This window comes from Protopterus annectens, chromosome 2.part2 (assembly GCF_019279795.1).
Source record: "Protopterus annectens isolate FY-2018-M chromosome 2.part2, PAN1.0, whole genome shotgun sequence".
Classification (NCBI taxonomy): domain Eukaryota; kingdom Metazoa; phylum Chordata; order Ceratodontiformes; family Protopteridae; genus Protopterus; species Protopterus annectens.
In genome coordinates, this window is record NC_056730.1 from 38,318,143 (window position 1) to 38,337,444 (window position 19,302).

The 19,302-nt window shown below is 44.4% G+C and overlaps 1 protein-coding gene across 4 annotated transcripts in view; it reads left to right on the forward strand.

Annotated features, from left to right (window-relative positions):
• MTX3 (metaxin 3) overlaps positions 1 to 19,302 on the forward strand; it is a 558,615-nt gene that overhangs the window by 440,256 nt on the left and 99,057 nt on the right. For all 4 annotated transcript variants that reach the window (XM_044063728.1, XM_044063727.1, XM_044063725.1 and 1 more), the window contains one exon: positions 1,824 to 1,993. In XM_044063728.1, coding sequence (XP_043919663.1) covers positions 1,824 to 1,993 — 170 coding nt within the window. The remainder of the gene's footprint in view (positions 1 to 1,823; positions 1,994 to 19,302) is intronic.

Sequence of the window (19,302 nt, forward strand, 5' to 3'; positions counted from 1 at the left end):
GCATATTCTGTTTTGAACCATAGAGGGTCTCAACTTCCACAACAAGTTTTGAATGTGATTTTGGAAGCTAGAAGGCCTAGTACAAGGAAAGTGTACGCAGATAAATGGAAGAGATTTTTATTTTGGAGTGCAGCAAAAGATTTTGATGTTTCTGAGCCTAATTTGAGTGTGGCTCTTCAATATCTTACTGAGTTACTGGACAAAGGTTTGTCTTTCTCTTCTATTAAGGTTCATGCTGCAGCAATTTCGCTCACTATGATTGTGTCCCACCATTGTTTTCTCATCCTTTGTTCAAGCAATTTCTTAGAGGGCAAAGAATATAAGACCCCACGAAGAGCTCCTACTCCTGCTTGGGATCTCAATTTTGTGTTGGAGAAACTCACTCTACAACCTTTTGAGCCTGCAGCTACTTCTGAGTTGAAATATTTATCATGGAAGACTGCTTTTTGTTGGCAATTACCTCTGCAAGAAGGGTTTCTGAATTGCAGGCCCTTATGGCGGTTGAGCCTTTCTTGATTTTCCATAAGGATAGGGTATCATTACGTACTAATCCTTCCTTTATGCCTAAGGTGGTTTCTAGTGTGGCTTTAAACCAAACTATTCATTTGCCTACTTTTTATGCAAATCCCCAAAATAAAGGGGAAAAGATTTTGCACACTTTAGATGTACACAGGCAGTTGCGTTATTATTTGGACAGAACTAAAGGGTTCAGGCAGTCTCAGCAGTTGTTTGTTTCTTTTGCTTTGAGTTCTCAGGGCAAGCCTGTCTCAAAACAAACTATTTCTGAGTGGATTGGGTTTTGCATTGCTTTCTGTTATTCCCATCATGGCAAGGAGGTTCCAGCTGGGATTAGGCCTCATTCCACTAGGGCTACTGCCACTTCAACAGCTTTTGAGGGGAGTGGCAACCAAGGATATTTTGGAGGCAGCTACTTAGAGTTCAGTGCATACTTTCTCTAGGCATTATCACCTGCCACTTTACTCTAAAACCAGGGCTGGTTTTGCCACTGCTGTTTTGCAGGGCATTTTGGCAGCTCCTGCTTCCTTGTAGTTAGCCATCCTCCCTTACCTCTGCTTTGGGATTCTACCCAAGTGTAAGGACTGCAGCAATGTGAGATGAAGAACATAGTACAGTTTTGTACCTACCATAAATGTAGATGTTCGAAGATCCACATTGCTGCAGTCCAATTTACCCTCCCTCCTTCCCCTCTGCAGTTAGAGGTGGTTGTGTGGGTTGGGTTGTACATATTGTGTATATTGTATATATTGTACATATAGTTAGTGCAAGGGTGGTTGGTTGGTTGTTTGCTGTCTTTTGGTTTTGACCTTTCTTTTTAGGGTCTTCTGACATCTGGGGCAAGAAAAGACTGAGGATATGACGTCGGTCATGCGCATTTGTACCCTGACATCCTGATGTCAGTCAAATGCGCCTTGACCGACGTCAGCCTTATACTTTGATATTCGGGCCGACCGAGGACAGCAGACTACCCAAGTGTAAGGACTGCAGCAATGTGGATCTTCGAACATCTACATTTATGGTAGGTACAAAACTGTACTTTATTTATACATTAACTGGTATGGTGAATAACTCCATTATTTGCATTTTATTTCTCCTGGATGTTCACAAGTGGAACTGAGACCAGTAGAGAATGTAAATTTTGAACAATGACAAGTAAAGGAATGAGTCAGATTGGGGAGTTCCAAAATGGAAGACTTAAAAGCTGAGGAGCTGTGTTCAATAAATGCACTGCACAGACCGCTAATATTGTTTTAATGTGTTTTACATATATTTATTGCTCTCTCATAACCTATTTTTTTTTTCAGACCCACAAGCCTAGATGCATTTGTCTTTGGCTATATCGCACCTCTATATAAAGCTTGTTTGCACAATTCTCATTTACAGCTGCACCTGAAACAGCTTCATAATCTTTGTAAATTCTGTGACAGCATTTTAAGTACCTATTTCACCTCAGAGATACAACAGAAACTAGAAGGTAAGTAAGATAAACATTGCATTTAATTCAATAAAGGAAATTAGGAGACCTCCGTGACTGTTTTTGTGTAACCAAATGGCAGTTTAATGAAAGTCATACATTTTATATATGCTGATGGTTTTGTTTTCAGATATTTGACTGGAAATGTGACACTTTAGAGCAGAGGATTAAAGTTTGAGAAATTAACAAGTTTCATCCTGTAGTGATAGGGTTTTACACTTCTGTTTAATTCTGCAGGTCACCACAAAAAAAAAAAACATTAGTTGCCTAGCTATTTAAAAAAAAGGAGAGAGAAGGGACCCCTAAGGTTGCATCAGATGATGTTCATCGTGTTTCACTGTTGCAGTCATTACACTTAGGTTATTTGCTGGCAGGCTGCCCGCAGTCGGCCCGAGTTCCAATGTCTTGGTCCGGCTTCGGTTGCTGTCGCCTCTTCCCTGACGTCAGTGTCCAGGGTTATAAAAGTTGCAACCGACACCATTTTCTTCAGTCTTTCTTGCCGCGTGGTGCCTGAAGCAAAAGCAGTTTGCAAGTGCCGGTCGGCCGACTCCTCAGATTTCCGAAATTGAGTTTCAGAACCGAAGTCTTCAATAAAGCTAAGTACCCCATTGGGGAAACTTTTTCTTGCTCCAGACCGTTGTCAGTAAAAGTTAATAATTGTATTTCTTGTGGGAAGCAAATACCTCATAAGGACTTTCACTCTTAACTGTATTCCTTGCCTAGGCTGTGACCACAACATTACTAGTTGTCAGTTTTGTGCTAGATTCAACAAACGCACTATTAAACGTCAGTTTGATTTTGCTTTACATTATTTTGGCCGAAGGTTTAATTACATAATGCCGTCGGAACAACCGATGACCGGAATTTATAAAAAATGCAAAGACAAAGAAAAGGACAGGCATCCGAGGTCCAAAACTGACGACGAAGCCTCTTCTAGGCCAGTTGCCGGTTCTCAGCGAGGCGCTTTCGCAGCCCCTGACACCCGCTACCTCAGAGCTACAGGCCCTATCCGACAGCCACATGGAGACACCGAGGCCTGTGGATACTCAAGGTATTGGGCCTACGGAAACTATTCCCTCAGATGGGTCCGGAGCCGCTGAGCAGGCATCGGCTTCTGAGGGTGTTTTCAGACCTTCACAGCTTACAATTAAGCCCACTACAGCAGCCAAGGCAAAGTTAAAATCACCATTAAAGACAAGGAAACAAGTACAGCATTCTACTGAACAGTCAACCATGCCAAAGAAACAGATGCTTAAAATGGCCGAAGACCTAATTACTTTAATTAGGGGTTCCCATCCCCCCTCCTGACAAAAGGCCTAGGCAAGACACTGACTATGATTCCTCTGACCAGGTTTCTATTTCCTCTGATTCCTCTTCTGACCAGGGATACTCTCTCCCTCCATGTGAGGACTCTGATGCAGAAGAGTCTATATCTATAGCCTCTCCGCTCGAGGATTATTCTTTTGGGGAAACCCTGAACACCATGAGGGAGCATTTCCATTGGGAGAGCCAGGATTATTCAGAATCCAAGAAAAGGCTTAGAGACTTTCTTTTATTGCCTCAGCACAGGCCCCTGGCTATTCCCCCTGTGCTTGATATTGTTGATGATGTTTTTTCTGAATCCAGTCTGACTCATGATTCTTTACCCCCTGCACCAGTCAAGCCAAACAGGTACTACAGGGTCCCTGACTCTCTCAAATTTCTTTACAAAAACCCTGCTGCAGATCCAGAAACAATTTCTCAGGGTCCTAAAGGGGTTAAGGCTTCCACTGCCAAAAATCCTGTCCTGTCGTATAGAGATTCCAGAGCTCTGGACAGATGGGGGAAAAAAGTTTACACTTCTGCTACTTTAGCTGTAAGGGCTTTAAATTGCCAGTTTCACATGCTTAAATATAAACAGTATCTCATGTCCTTGTTAAAGCAGAAAATGGTTTCAATCTCAGAAAGTCCTGACAGTAAGGAAATGCAGGATTTATTGCATTCAGCTGAACAAGTGGAAAAGCATACTTCGCAGTGTGGTTTTGATTCATTAGAGGCTTCTTGTAGAGCCGCAGTCACAGGCTCTGTTATTCGAAGGCATGCTTGGTTGAAAGAACAAAGTTTACCTGACCATGTTAAAGTTAAATTGTTGGATGCTCCATACAGCATGATACTTTGTTTGGTGTTAAGGCAGAAGAGGTTAGGGGGAAAGCTAGCACTTTTTTCAAAAAATTGGCACAAAGTCACCCAGGACAAATGGGTACTGAATATTGTTTCTCAAGGCTACAGGTTCCACTTTCACACACTTCCAAAATCAAGAGGTATGCCAGACCTGCCACAGAACCAATGGGCAGAGGCGCAAAAACAAATTGCTGCTCTCATGAACATGGGGGCGATTCAAAGAGTACCACAGCAAGAACAGGGCCAAGGATTTTACTCAAGACTTTTCTTAGTACCCAGAAAGGACAAAGCCTGGAGACCAATACTGGACCTGTCAATCCTAAATACTTTCTTGGATGTTCCAAAATGTTAACACTACAGCAGCTTCTACCCATGCTGCGCAAGAAGGTTTGGCTAGTTACTTTGGACCTCAAGGAGGCATACCTGCATGTCCCAATCAGACAAACTTGCAGAAGATACCTCAGATTCATAGCAGGCTCAATGCATTACCAATTCTCTGCACTGCCCTTTGGCTTATCTACTGCGTCCAGGGTCTTCACAAAATGCCCGGCACCAGTAATTGCATTTTGCAGACAAAAAGGAATTCAAATATATCCCTACTTGGACGACTGCCTTATTCAAGCAGAGAGCAAAGACATTCTACTAAAGCATCTGGCTTTTGTAAAACGATTACTAACTTGCCTAAGGTACACAGTAAACGAAAAGAAATTAAAACTTGTGCCCTCTCAAGAGATAATATTCCTGGGTGCAAGCTTAAATACAACTACTCAGATGGCTTATCTCATGCCAGACAAAGGCAACTGACTCGATACTTTCAACTGATGGCAACAAAGACCCAGCTCCCTGCAAGAAAAATTCTGCAGGCCCTGGGCTTCATGGCATCCTGCATTCTAATAATTCCATATGCAAGACTGCATATGAGGAAACTACAATGGTATCTAAAAAGTGTTTGGACTCAACATTGTCACAGCCTGGAGGCAATCATAACTTTAATTCCTTGCCTACAACAGGAGTTTCGATGGTGGTCCCAGGCCTGTCACCACAACAAGGGACAGCCTTTCACCCTACCCACAGCCAGGCAGACAGTAACAATGGATGCATCGGATTATGCCTGGGGGCACATATGGCAGGGAAATGTATTCAGGACATGTGGCCCAAGGAACAGATGCATCTTCACATCAATCAGAAAGAGGTGCTAGCAGTACAGAATGCCCTGACAGCTTTCAAGGACCTACTACATCCAGGACAACTACTAATAAAGACTGACAATACCACAGTTATGTGGTACATAAACAAGCAAGGGGGCACACATTCCTACTCCCTATGCAGGCAAGCCATGACCTTGTGGAACACAGCACTAACCTATCAGGTACACCTGCAGGCACAGTTCCTGCCAGGAACAAACAATACACTGGCAGATGAACTAAGCAGAAATCTCTTGGACCCTCACAAATGGAAATTAAATCCACAGGTGTTCAGCATGATAACAAAGAAATGGGGACGCCCAGACATAGATCTTTTTGCCTCCCTCCACAATTGCCAACTACAGAAATTCTTCACAAGAACGTATCACTCTCAAGCATGGAAAGTGGATGCTCTATCATTCAGCTGGAAAGCTCTGACAGTCTATGCCTTCCCACCAATGCCTCTTCTTACCAAAGTGCTCCTAAAAGTCAGACAAGAAAGGCCAAATATGATCCTGATTGCCCCAGACTGGCCACGCCAGCACTGGTACCCAATCCTAAAGAGCTTGTCTCAGGGCCCAGCTTGGTCTTTACCTCAAATTCCTCATCTTCTGACTCAACAAAACAATCAGATTCTGCACAGTCAACCAAGAACCTTAAATCTGGCATCATGGCAGATAATGTAGCCACTCAGACTGCACCTCTCTCTAATGCTGTTATGGACGTCGTTTTAGAAGCCAGGAGGCCCAGCACTAGGAAATCTTATGCAGAAAAATGGAAGAGATTCTGTGCTTGGAATCGGGCACAAGGACTCAACCCACTTGTTCCAAATATACCTCAGATTTTACAATACCTCACTGAGATGCTGGACAAAGGCCTATCTTTCTCATCAATTAAAATCCACACCTCTGCCATTTCAGCTCATTACAATACGGAACCTCCTATTTTTTCACATCCTCTACTAAGACAGTATCTCAGAGCGGCAAAAAACATAAGACCCCCAAGGAGAGCACCAGTACCAACTTGGGATCTCAATTTTGTTTTAGAAAAACTCACACTGTCTCCTTTTGAACCTGCCAGCACAGCTGATATAAAATTCTTATCATGGAAAACTGCTCTGCTCCTAGCAATAACCTCAGCAAGAAGAGTATCAGAGATACAGGCATTAATGGCTGTGGAACCTTTCATCATTCTTCACCAGGACAGGGTTTCTCTTAGGACAAACCCAACTTTCATGCCAAAAGTAGTTTCCAATGTGGCCCTGAACCAAACTATTCATTTGGCAACTTTCTACCCAAATCCCTAGAATAAAGGGGAGAGACTTCTGCATGCTTTGGATATACACAGACAGCTACGATTCTACATGGACAAAACAAAAGCTTTCAGAAAAACTGAGCAACTGTTTGTAGCCTATGCTGCAGGATCACAAGGAAAGCCTATCACAAAGCAGACAATTTCAAAATGGATAAGACACTGCATCCGCCTCTGTTATGCACAACATGGCAAATCAGTGCCCAAGGTCATTAGGCCACATTCTACCAAAGCAGCAGCCACTTCAGCAGCCTTTCTCAGAGGAGTACCAATCAAAGACGTTTTAGAAGCTGCAACCTGGAGCTCAGTGCACACATTCACCAAGCACTACTACTTACCTCTCTACTCTAAATCCAGAGCAGGCTTTGCCACTGCAGTCCTGCAGGTCCTGGTAGCCTCTCCAAATCCAATTTAGACCCAGCCGCCCAACCTCAGCTTTGGGATTCAACCCAAGTGTAATGACTGCAACAGTGAAACACGATGAACATGGTAAAGTTGTGTAGCTACCATAAATGTAGATGTTCGAGTGTATTCACTGTTGCAGTCCAGGTTACCCGCCCACCATCCCCCTTCTCATTGCTGGGACTTCTCTGTACTTCTCAACTCTATACAACCTATGTGGTATATTTGCTTGTAGGTGAAGGAAAGGTTTATATTACTACATGCATGCTTTTTGGCATATTTTTATTTTTCCAGCCTTCCTGTCTCGGGGCACCTGACATCTGGGGCAAGAAAAACTGAAGAAAATGGCGTTGGTTGCAACTTTTATACCCCTAGTGCACTGACATCAGGGAAGAGGCGACAGCAACTGACGTCAGACCAAGACTTTGGAACTCAGACCGACTATGGGTAGCCTGCCGGCGGATAACCCAAGTGTAATGACTGCAACAGTGAATACACTCGAGCATCTACATTTATGGTAGGTACACAACTGTACTTTTTACTGATCTCTAAAATGACAATTTCTAATTTCTGTAGTCGTAATGCATGTGTGTATGTATAATTATGCTTCGGATATAGCTCGTGTTATATAGTTAAACTTACTTTAGTTGATTCACACATCAGTGAAAAGTATTGGCCAAGGACAACCACAAAGCATTCTTTAGCTATGCCCAACAACCTCGAAGGCAGTACACAATTGTGTGCAGAGCTCATTGTATAAGGAGCCCACTTTACTGAGCCATAAGGTGTAGCAAACCTCAGCTTTAACTTTACCCATGTCTCCCCCTCAACCTTCCGTCAGGAAATATCATCAAATATAACTCCACTTATTATCAGTAGGGAACATGTCCTTAATGCTGTCTCCAAGACCAAGAACACTGCGTCATTCGGCCCAGAGAGTATCCCAGGATACCTTCTAAATAGCATGAAACATGATCGATCAAGGCCTCTGGGATTACTATTTAACCGTAGCCTCCAAACAAGTTTCATGCCTCATGAGTGGAGAAAGGAAACTCATCCCTCTGCACAAAGGTATTCCATCTACAGACCCTGGAAACTACAGACCCATAAGTCTCACTAGTCTTGTATGTAAAGCCATGGAAAGAATTATCATTGAGATGATCAATAAATAAAGATGTAGTAAACCTCCAGAGACTGGACCCAACCCAGTTTGGTTCGTCAAGGGCAGATCAGACCTACTCAACCCGGTGGACTTCCTTGAAAAGGTTAAGAAAGCAGTGTATGAGGGCAAAATCATTCACACTGCCTACCTTGACCTGGCCAAGGCATTTGACACAATAACCCACTTGGGCATTGTTGATAAACCCAAGAGGTTAGGTAAAAAAACGGATGTCACTCTGTGGATAGCCAACTGGCTCACAGGACCCAGGAAGTTAGAATTGGGAGTCCACCTCTACAACAAGGCCTTTCACAAATGGAGTCCCTCAGGGGTCAGTCCTTGGACTACTCCTTTTTGGCATTTACTAAGTCAAGGTCAATGTCAGTTGCCTCTGACTGACTAAATTTCCAAATTATTGCAGTTAGGAGCTGTCATTAAATCTCACAGTGACACAAATGTTCTCCAGGAGGGGCTGACACAGACAAACAACTGGTGTCAGAGCCATGGACTAAAACTAAATGCCAAGAAATGCATAATAGTATCCTTTAGGAAGTCATCATCCCTGGTAAGTGTCATATTCACAACACACCCCCCTTAGAGTTGACCCAGTAGACAGGGACTTTGAAACGCACACACAGCTAGTAATCTAGCCTTTGACCATCACGTGTCTAAAGTGGTGAGGAAATCATTCTATGTTCCACAACTTATAAACACATTTATGGTATCCAAGTCCAAGGAAGTCATTGTTCCACTGTATTCGGCATTCATCATACCTATCATTGAGTACAATGCCCCCTTTGGTATGTACCTAACCAGGCATATCCAACAACTGGAACATCCAAAGAGTTTCCTCACTAAAAGAATACAGGGTGTAAGTAGAATGTCCTATGCAGACCACCTCAAGACCCTATCCCTGTATTCTGTCTCCTACAGGCTTTTGAAGGGAGATCTATGTCTGACATACAGGGCATTGTCAGGCCCCACTCTGATGGACCTCTTGCATATCCAGAAAACAAACAGCACCAGAATTACCCATTCTGAAGACTTAAGCCTTGCCTGTAATATAAATATGACCTGCTGGAAAGATGTGTGTATCATACAGACTACCCCGTCTATGGAACAGGCTCCCCGTCCATGTGAAGCAGAGTTCCTCCCTAACTCAATTCAAGGGCCTTGTGATCGTTAGCATAGTAAACACCTATGAACACATTTTGTTGAATTACAATTCATAGAAGACTGTGAAAGTCTAAAGACATAAGATTCACTGACTGAGTGTTATCTTTTTTCCATGGCCGTGTGACAGAGTTTGTAAGGTGTGTGCAGGAAGACTTTAAGATACTTTCTGTATAGTTGAGCTGTGTTTCAGTAAAATGTCTTTTTTAGAGTAAAATTACTCTGCTGTGATGTAATTCAACAAAATGTGTTCATAGGTGTTTACTAGGCTAATGACCACAAGGCCTTTTTTAAGCCTAGCCATGCATCCCAAATCTCTGACAAGTTCTGATGCCCTTGATAAGTGCAAGCATGGGCCTGTGAGATGAACCATTTACAGGTTGCCTGTGTCTATTAGAGACACAGGTGCCAAACGAGAGATGAATTTCCAGTTTCCCATCCAGTTGTCCAAGTTGTACTTGAACAGGGTTAGGGAGGAACTCTGCTTCACATGGATGGGGAGCCTGTTTCATAGACTAGGTAGTCTCTACGATACACATCTTTCCAGCAGATCATAAAATATATATATATATACACACACACACACACACACACACACACACACACACACACACACACACACAAAAACACACACATATATATATATATATATATATATATATATGTATCTGAAGTAGCATTTGCTCTGCAACCTGTGGGTATCGGATCCGACAGCTTTCCAAGATCCGAGCTCCTAGCTCCTCCCCCTACCCATAATCCCCTGCTACCAACCATATTACCTCAGATCGTTTTTTGCCGCGGCTGAAGAAGCTTTCCTTTTTGAAGAGCTACTGGCTGGGTGAGATCATTCGTGATTTATAAACTCTCTAGAATTTAAAATCTTGTGTGTGTGGCATTGGCCCTTTTTTCTATCCCTTTTTGTGCTAGTTTAATTTTTTTTGGTGCAGTTAATTAGCTTTTCTTTAGTCACTCCCCCTCCCCCCTTAGTGTTTGGGTGTGTGTGTGAGTGCTAAGATGTCGGAAGGGCCTAAGGCCATTTTTTCTAAATGTACTGAGTGTGGCCACAAGCTTTCCCCAGCTGATGGCCACACTCAATGTGTTTTGTGCCTGGGGGCAGCCCATCTATCAGAGGCCTGCCAGATCTGTGCGGCCTTTAACCCCCGGGCACTTCGGGATAGGAAAAACAAGCTGATGCTGGTGGGAAAGCTCCCCCAGGAGTCAGCTTCTTCTTCCTCTCCCGTTCGGGCTCCGGCGGCCCCGGCGCCCTCTGTTCCCTTAGCTCAACCCGGGACTCAACCTCCCTCTTCAGATTTGAGCTCTGAGGAAACTAGTGCCTCTTCTGCTAGAGAGAAGAGGCACAAGGATAAGGAGGGACATAGATCCCATAAAAGGCGGGCTGAATCTCACCCCTCGGCTCCGCCAGCTAAAGCAGCTAAGTCTCCTTCGGGGGTCTCCGGATCCTCCTCCTCTCGGCTCCGTTCGCCTAGCTTCTCGCTGGAGGAGGAGGATCGGTCTCCCTCGAGGTCGTTGAGGCGGCCCTCCCGGCCCGCCTCGACTACCTCTTCCAGGTCAACCAGAAGCATCTCCGAAGCAGATATGGGTTGGATGATGCGTCTGTTCTTGCAGACCCAAATGCAGATGGGGGTGCTCTTGCCTCCCCCCCCCTCTGGGGGGGGGAGTGCGGCCCCCATGTTTGCCCCGATCACTCCTTCTCCGACTCGTTTTCGGATCTCGGAGTCATCGGATCTGGGCCCCTTCGGACCCAGGGATTTGTCGGCACCGATAGCGCTGGTCTCTTTGCCGACTATGCCCTCAAGCTTGTGGATCCGAGCTCTCGGGGCTGAGGGCTGAGCGTCGGATACGAGGGAGTTGTTGTGTCTTCGGAGCTGTTGGCTTCGGATCGCACCTCTCTCTCGGCGCCGACTGCATTGGTTCCGACCCCGATCCCTTCCTCGGAGCCGAGGAGATTGCTTTCAGAGGCTGGCGAGGGCGATTCTCCATCGGCTTTTGAAGTAGTGGAGAGGGTACTGTCGAGGTCCTCGGTTCGGGCTTCGGATCCACCCGTACCCGCACTGTATGAGGGTCTGTCTTCCATCATCCGACCATCGGGACAGCCTGCCCAAGCCCCTCCAGCTAGTTCCCGTGGAGGAACAACAACCCGTGGACGAGCCCTCTTCAGATAGCCCCACCGAGGAGGTTCCTCGGAAACGTCGGTGTAAAAGGAGGCACCTGGACTCCCCCGTGTCCGTTACCACCGACACGCACTTAGATGATAGGGAGGGTATTCCCAAGGTCACCCCCTGAAGATGTCTCCTTTGGAGACATCATGGAAATGTTGCGTATTAGAGGGGGGCGGTCTGCCCAAAAACCTTCCCTTGATGAATCCGTGTTCCTGGAGGCATTTGAGGCAGGCCCAGCTACCTCCTGGGTGTCCCCTCCTGCCGACCCCCTGGTGGACTTAATTACCACCAGGGTGTGGAAGGAGCCCGACACCGTGGAGCCAATCCCTAGGCATCCCGATAAAGTCCTAAGTCCCCCCACAGATAGACAGTCATGGGACAAAGGAACCCCTGTTGATACCATGTTGGTGGCGGCGGCCACCAAGAAAGAACTCGCTCAGGAGAGTTCTTTGGTCCACCCGCCAGATAAAGAATCTCGAGCGTTGGACCGGATTGGGAAGCGGATGTTTGCTTCAGCGACCTTTTCCATAAGGGCACTGAATTATATGGCACATACCATCAGGCTACAGTGAGACTTGATCAAGGAATACGCTGCAGCCTCCCCAGAGTCCATGTCAGTCGGAGACAAGAATGTGTTTACGACACGAATGGCCACTCTGAAATCCATCTCTAATATGTCTATGCGGCTCCTCTCACATGCTTCGGAGGGAGCCGCTAGAGCCAGCAGAGCAGGGGTCATCTTACGATGTCACGCCTGGCTCCGTCTTTGCGACTTCGCGGATCCCTTCAAGGCGTCCTTCGCGAACTCCCCCTTTGACGGTTCTGCTCTTTTCGGCAAGACTGTTCGCGATACGCTGGTCCAAAGCGAAAAGGACGGGAAGACACTGTCTGCCGTCGGAGTCCTCTTCTCTAGTCCCCAAAGATCCTTCTCCAGGAATCAGAGGGGACAAAAGAAGCTGTGGTTCCGCAAGTCTCAGCAATCCCATCCAGCTGCGGACCACTCGTCCTCTAGAGGCAGAGGAGGACAAGGTGGATGCCAGCCCAGAGGCAGAGGGGGGGGCCGCGTAATTTCGGGTCTAGAAAACCTTTCTCGGACAGACCCGCACAACAGCCCTGAGGGCTTGCCCGACTGTCCCTCTCTGGAGGCAGTCGGGGGGTGGTTGACGGAGCACCTTTCAAACTGGGAGTCCCTTACAACGGATCGATGGGTGCTCCGTATCATTTCCAGAGGTTATTCCATTCCATTCCTAAATCTTTCCCCCAAAACCAGACGCCTCCCCGATGTCCCACCCAATCAGAGGGAGGCAGCGGCTTCAGAGATTTTGAAGCTGCTAAGAAAAAGAGCCATCCAGCCTGTCCCCCCCAGATCAGTCCGGATTGGGTTATTACTCAAGGTTTTTTTTGGTGCCAAAGAAAACCGGGGACCTCAGACCCATCTTAGACCTTTCCACTCTGAACCTGTTCATACCCAAGGAAAAGTTCCTGATGGTCACTCTTCAATCTATTCTCCCCCTTCTGCGGGAGAACGACTGGATGTGCTCCATAGACCTCAAGGATGCGTACTACCACATCTTGATGGACAGACGATCCAGGAGGTTTCTCCGCTTCTGGCTCAGAGCCAGTCATTATCAATTCAGGGTTCTTCCATTCGGCCTCACCTCAGCCCCCAGAGTATTCACCTAGGTCATGGCGGTGGTTGCAGCCCACCTGAGACTTCAGGGCATTCAGGTCTTCCCATACCTAGACGACTGGCTCCTTACCGCGACCAACAGGCATCAACTCTCTGTGGCGAGAGATTACGCACTGACTCTAGCCCACAACCTAGGCATTTCAGTGAACCGGCAGAAGTCCTGCCTGTGCCCCACTCAAGCCCTAGAATTCATAGGGGCCAGGTTGGATACTCGAATCTCCCGAGCTACTCTAACGTCAGTCAGACTGAACAGCTTGTCGTATCAGGTGTTAGCCCTTCTCTGGAGTCTTACTCCTCCAGCGGAGTTAGTCCTGAGGGCACTGGGGTCTATGTCAGCAGCGATCGGTCTTTCCCTCCATTCCCGTCTGCGAAAATGAGAATATTACAGTGGACCCTTCAAGTCCAATGGTCCCTCTCGTTCCACCCATTGAACGCACCGATACCGCTGAGCAGAGTTTGCAGGGACTCCCTTCTTTGGTGGTTACATGCGCGGGAACTCAGAGAAGGGAGGCCTTTTGTGATTCCCCCGGTCGAAGCCACGTTGACCACGGACGCTTCTCGCCTCGGGTGGGGGGGAAATTGTTCAGGCAGATCCGTTCAAGGCACGTGGACTTCCCTAAAGACCAAATTGCATATCAATGTCCTAGAGATGAGGGCGGTGCTTTTGGCGTTGCAAGCTCTCCACAACCTTCTTCCCCTGGGGACTATTGCGATCCAGACAGACAACATGTCTGTAGTCTGGTATATAAACAAACAGGGAGGAACCAGATCCTATCCCCTGTGTCGAGAGGCCATGAGAGTTTGGGAATGGGCGATCTCCACCAACCGCTTTCTGGGAGCAACGCACATCCCGGGACGGTCCAACATATTAGCGGACAAGCTAAGTCAGGTGCTTCTCACTCCGTACGAGTGGTCTCTGAATCCATCTGTTGCAAAGCAGATCTTCCACAAATGGGGTCGGCCTCGCTGCAATCTTTTTGCTTCTCCTTTAAACACAAAATGCAGTGAGTACTTCGCAATAATTCCCCCCAGAGGGGAGACCCCCAGAGACGCTCTAGTCCATGCTTGGCCTCCCGGGCTCCTTTATGCTTATCCCCCCCTTCCACTCATGATGAAATTCATTCAGAAAGCCTGTCAGTTGGGGAGCAGAGTTATCCTCATAGCCCCATTCTGGCCTCGACAGATCTGGTTCCCTTTTCTGCTGTCTCAGTGTGGCTCCTCCGTGGATTCTGGATCCCAGTCCAGACCTGATCTTGCATCCCGTGGGTTGCCCAACCTCGAACCTGGTCAACCTCGAGCTTCCAGCTTGGCTGATCCAGTTCCAATAATGGCTAGGACTCCTGGTATCTCATCTCCCGTTAAGGCCATTCTGGTTGCGGCTCATAAGCCGTCTACCAGAAAACTTTACAACAGTAAATGGAAACGTTTTTCCATGTGGGCCAAAGACAAAGGCTTGGACCCATTTACTGTCCCTATTCCGACCATTCTGGACTTCCTCTCGTTGATTTTTTGGCAGGGAGCAAGTGCTTCTACGGTTAAGGTGCATTTGGCGGCCATCTCCCATTTTCATGTGGGGGACGGCATAGGTTCCTTAGCATCTACAAAGTTGTGCAAAACCTTCTTACGAGGCATCTTTCTTTTAAATCCACCGATAAAGTCTGTGGTTCCCCCATGGGATCTCACTCTAGTCTTGCAAGCCTTGACGAGTCCACCTTTCGAACCTGCGGCCTCGGTTCCGTTGAAGTTCTTGTCATGGAAAACGGCCTTCTTAGTAGCTATTACTTCGGCCAAAAGGATTTCAGAACTGCAAGCCTTGTGTATGAAACCTCCTTACCTTATCTTTCACGAAGATAGAGTGTCCCTCAGGACTAACCCGTCTTTCTTGCCTAAGGTTGCTTCAGAAGCAAATATAAATCATCGATAAATCTACCAGTTTTTTTTCCAAAATTTCAGAACAAGGGAGAATACACATTGCACAAATTGGATGTACACAGACAGCTGCACTTCTACTTGCATAGGACTAGAGAGTTTCGCAAGTCGGACAGTTGTTTGTCTCTTATGCAAAATCAGCCATGGGCAAAGCCATTTCCAAAGTGACTGTAGCAAATTGGATCTGTCAGTGTATTATTCAGGGGTGCATATCGTCTGGCAAGCCAGCCCCGGTTGGTATCCATGCTCATTCTACAAGATCTGTAGCCACCTCAACAGCTTTTTGGTCTAGGGTTCCAGTGGACGACATATGTTCAGCAGCTACTTGGTCCTCTTCTCATACATTCATTTCTCATTATAAACTAGATGTGATTTCGAGGAGTAGGGCTTCTTTTGGCTCCGCGGTGCTTTGGAATATCCTTCAATATGGACCACTCAGGTTCTTATAAGGTAGCTGGGGACTCTGTCCCACAGGTTGCAGAGCAAATGAAGTAACTACTTCAGATAAAGAAGTTATGTACTCACCATAACGTTCCATCTGAGTAGGTACTTCATTTGTCTGCAACCGACCCCCCTGCCATCCCCCGAACCTTTCTGGATTTTCTGATCACCTTTACAGTTGATTTTTGTGTTACCAGGTTGGTGAGGCAAAAAAAACGATCTAAGGTAATATGGTTGGTAGCAGGGGATTATGGGTAGGGGAGGAGCTAGGAGCTCGGATCTTGGAGCTTGGAAAGCTGCCGGCTCGGATCCGAGGTCGGATCCGATACCCACAGGTTGCAGACAAATGAAGTACCTACTCAGCTGGAACGTTATTGTGAGTACATAACTTCTTTATATACATTGTGTGTATATGTGTGTATGTGTATATATATATATATATATATATATATATATATATATATATATGTGTGTGTGTATGTATATATATATATATATATATATATATATATATATATATATATATATATATATATATACACATACACACATATATATATATATATGTGTGTGTGTATATATATGTGTGTATATATATATATATATATATATATATGTGTATATATATATATATGTGTATATATATATATATGTGTATATATATATATATATATATATATATATATATATATATATATAGTGTATGTAGAGAGTTATATTACTTATAAGCAAAAACAACCATTGTTGAATCGCATACAGTTGACAGAATTTCATCAACTACAACTAAATAAGCAAACCTATAAAACACACACAAATGTTTTTTGCAGGGAGGACAAGCATCTCTGCATCCTCTTGTGGAGACTGCAACCTCCCAGCTTTAGGTATACCAACTCGGAAATTGCACAACAATGAGGAAAAGAAGAACCTTCCTCGACAGCACTGTCCAGTGATCTTTGCAAAAATAACCCTGACAAGTATTCAGACACCAGCACACTGATATGTTATTTTCAGTGGAGTTTCCAAGGAAAAGTGAAGAGTGAATAAACCTGGATTGTTTCTATTTGTATGAACATGGGAGATTTGATAAGGAGCTCATTTCTGCTTTGTCTTTGCCTTCTTTATCTTCAGTAAAAAAAAAAAAAAAAAAGTGTTAATTCTCTTTCTGCCTTTGATTTTCAGTCATAAGAACAGGTAATGCGGGGGCATGGTTGTACTTCAGGAATTACTTTTTAATCTGAACAATCTGCTTCTGAGGAAAATATGGCTTCACATTTCCTTCTTGCAGATTTATCTTTTTCTGAGACTTGATGTAAGATTAAATATTTTTCATTGAGAGCAGAATGAAATTCCTATTGCACAGAAAATGTATTATGATTTGTTACAGCTGGGAATTGCTAAATCTGCAACTGTTCCTCCTGATTTGCTTGCTTTAGAGACAGATTTTCTCATTACTTCTAGTTTTCCTGGTAGTAGTCAGCCTCCTTCTGCCCAATATGTCTGGCAGGTTATACAGGTTACCTCCTACTCGTAAGTGTTTATTTTTCAATCCAAAATCAGTTACAGCAGTCATTTCTTTATTTAAAACTGTTTCTACTAAACAGATTACTGTTACTAACCCCATTCCATCTGACATGGATGGGAAAGATTTTGACAAATTGGGGAAGAAGTATTCTTCTGCTACTTTAAATTTCAGGGTGTTAAGCTAGCTAAGTTCATTTTTTTATTTATTTTTTTTTACATTTGTTGACTGGACTATTCTAGCTGGATATATGTCCATTTTCAGTAGAGACCCGGGGAGAAAAGCTCCACTATGAGTACAAGTAACAAACAGTACAGTACTAATGTAGACAAGAAAAACAAGATTTTACATAACAGAGTAGAACTAAATATACTTTACAATCGTTTACAAGCTATAGTTCCAAGTATTTTAAGGTAGAGACATGTTTATACAGTAGAGAGCTTGCAAGTAAGTTTAGGCTCTGCAGCAGATTCAAGGAAGGGCAATGTTAGTAGTGACTTTAGTAGGTTAAACAGAAAATACCAGTTGTAGTAATATAAGTTACAAGTATTAACAAGCTCTAGGTCATTATTTCTCTAAGTTAGAGACAAATTTATACAGCAGAGAGGTTACCAAGCACATTTTAGCTTGGCACCAGATTAAAGGAAAGGGAAAAGTTAGTAGTAATATTAGGAGGCTGAACAATAAAAAATCTCAGGGGTTAATAAGAGGTATACAAAAGGCATTTAAAAGAATGGTATACATAAAAATGAGGGAGGGAGCTTCTAGTCAGTATTTGTGCAAGGGCATAGCCAGTGAGTTTGAAGATATTATTTAAGTTGCTTTTTGAATAGTAAGGTAGAGGAGAGAGATGACAGATTAGTGGGAAGTAGATTCCACATTTTCCTTACAGTATTAGAGAACAGTGTATCCCCAGCCTTGTTTTTGGATGTTTATAAGTTAAAATATTTTGTTTTATCTTTTGAGAACATGCAGAAGAAGAAGAAGACTATTTCCAGTTGGCTGTTTCCTGCTATTGCCTTTTGTTATACTCACCATAATTATCCACTTCCAGGCAAGGGTAGAGCCCATTCCACAAGGGATTTGGATTATTTGGTGGCTTTCTGGAAATGGATGGACTTTAGAAGCATTCTAGAGGCAGCAACTTGGTCCTCCTATGAATACTTTTAAAAAGCACTACAAACTGGATTCCTTTTCCAGGTCCATAAGAGCCTATGTTAGGACCATTTTTCCAATGGGCTCTTGGATTCTTAGTTTATTTTTTCACCCTGCCTTCTGCTATGGTAAATGACCCAGATAGCATAGGTTACTGCAACAGTGATCTAAATGCTGAACATAGTACAGTACAGTTGTATAAATAAATTTACTGTAACAGTAGATATTCTGATAGATCAGTGTTGCAGTAGCTGCCTCAAATTCCACCCTCCTCATTTTGGCTATTTTTCCCTTTGTATTTCCAAGGTGTAGAACTGCATGTCCTTCTGTGAATATACTTTAATGTTTGGTTTCTTTCCTAGCATTATATTTTCAGGGCTCTTGTCTCCCTCTTTCTAGGCAAAAAAAAAACACTGGAGTCTTTTGGCACTAACTTTTTTTATGTTGAAGCTCCCCTTGAGCTCCTGACAGAGTTCATAGAAGGTAACGTTAAACTAGCAGGTCACTGGGACAGAGCTCAAATAGATTAGGCTGCTACAACAGTGGTATATTAGAATGTTAACTGCTAATGTAAGTGTTCTTGCACAATTAAACATGAAACAGACTGGCTTTATTGCAGTAAGCAGGATAGACTGATGCACTGTTTGCTGTGGTAGGTAGAAAACAACCTTGTCATAAAACTGTGATTTTTTTTTAAGCTACTTGAAAGTGCTTTGCCTGTTTTGTTTTACTCACCCCAGAATGAATGGAGTGCAGACTTAAGTGAATTGTTACTGTTTAAAGTGATACTTAACTTGCTTGAAGAATTAACTCCACTTAGTTTGTATAAGATTTATGTACCATTGTGCCCATATGGGGATTTGCTGTGGCAAAAGGGCATCTTCCTGAAAGTGAGAAAGGTTGCCATAAGAAATGTTCTGTTCATCTGAAGCCAAAAAATTGTGTACACTGAACTTGTTACTGATGTGTCCTCTCCAGCATAGACAAATGCTTGAGACTTTGGTGT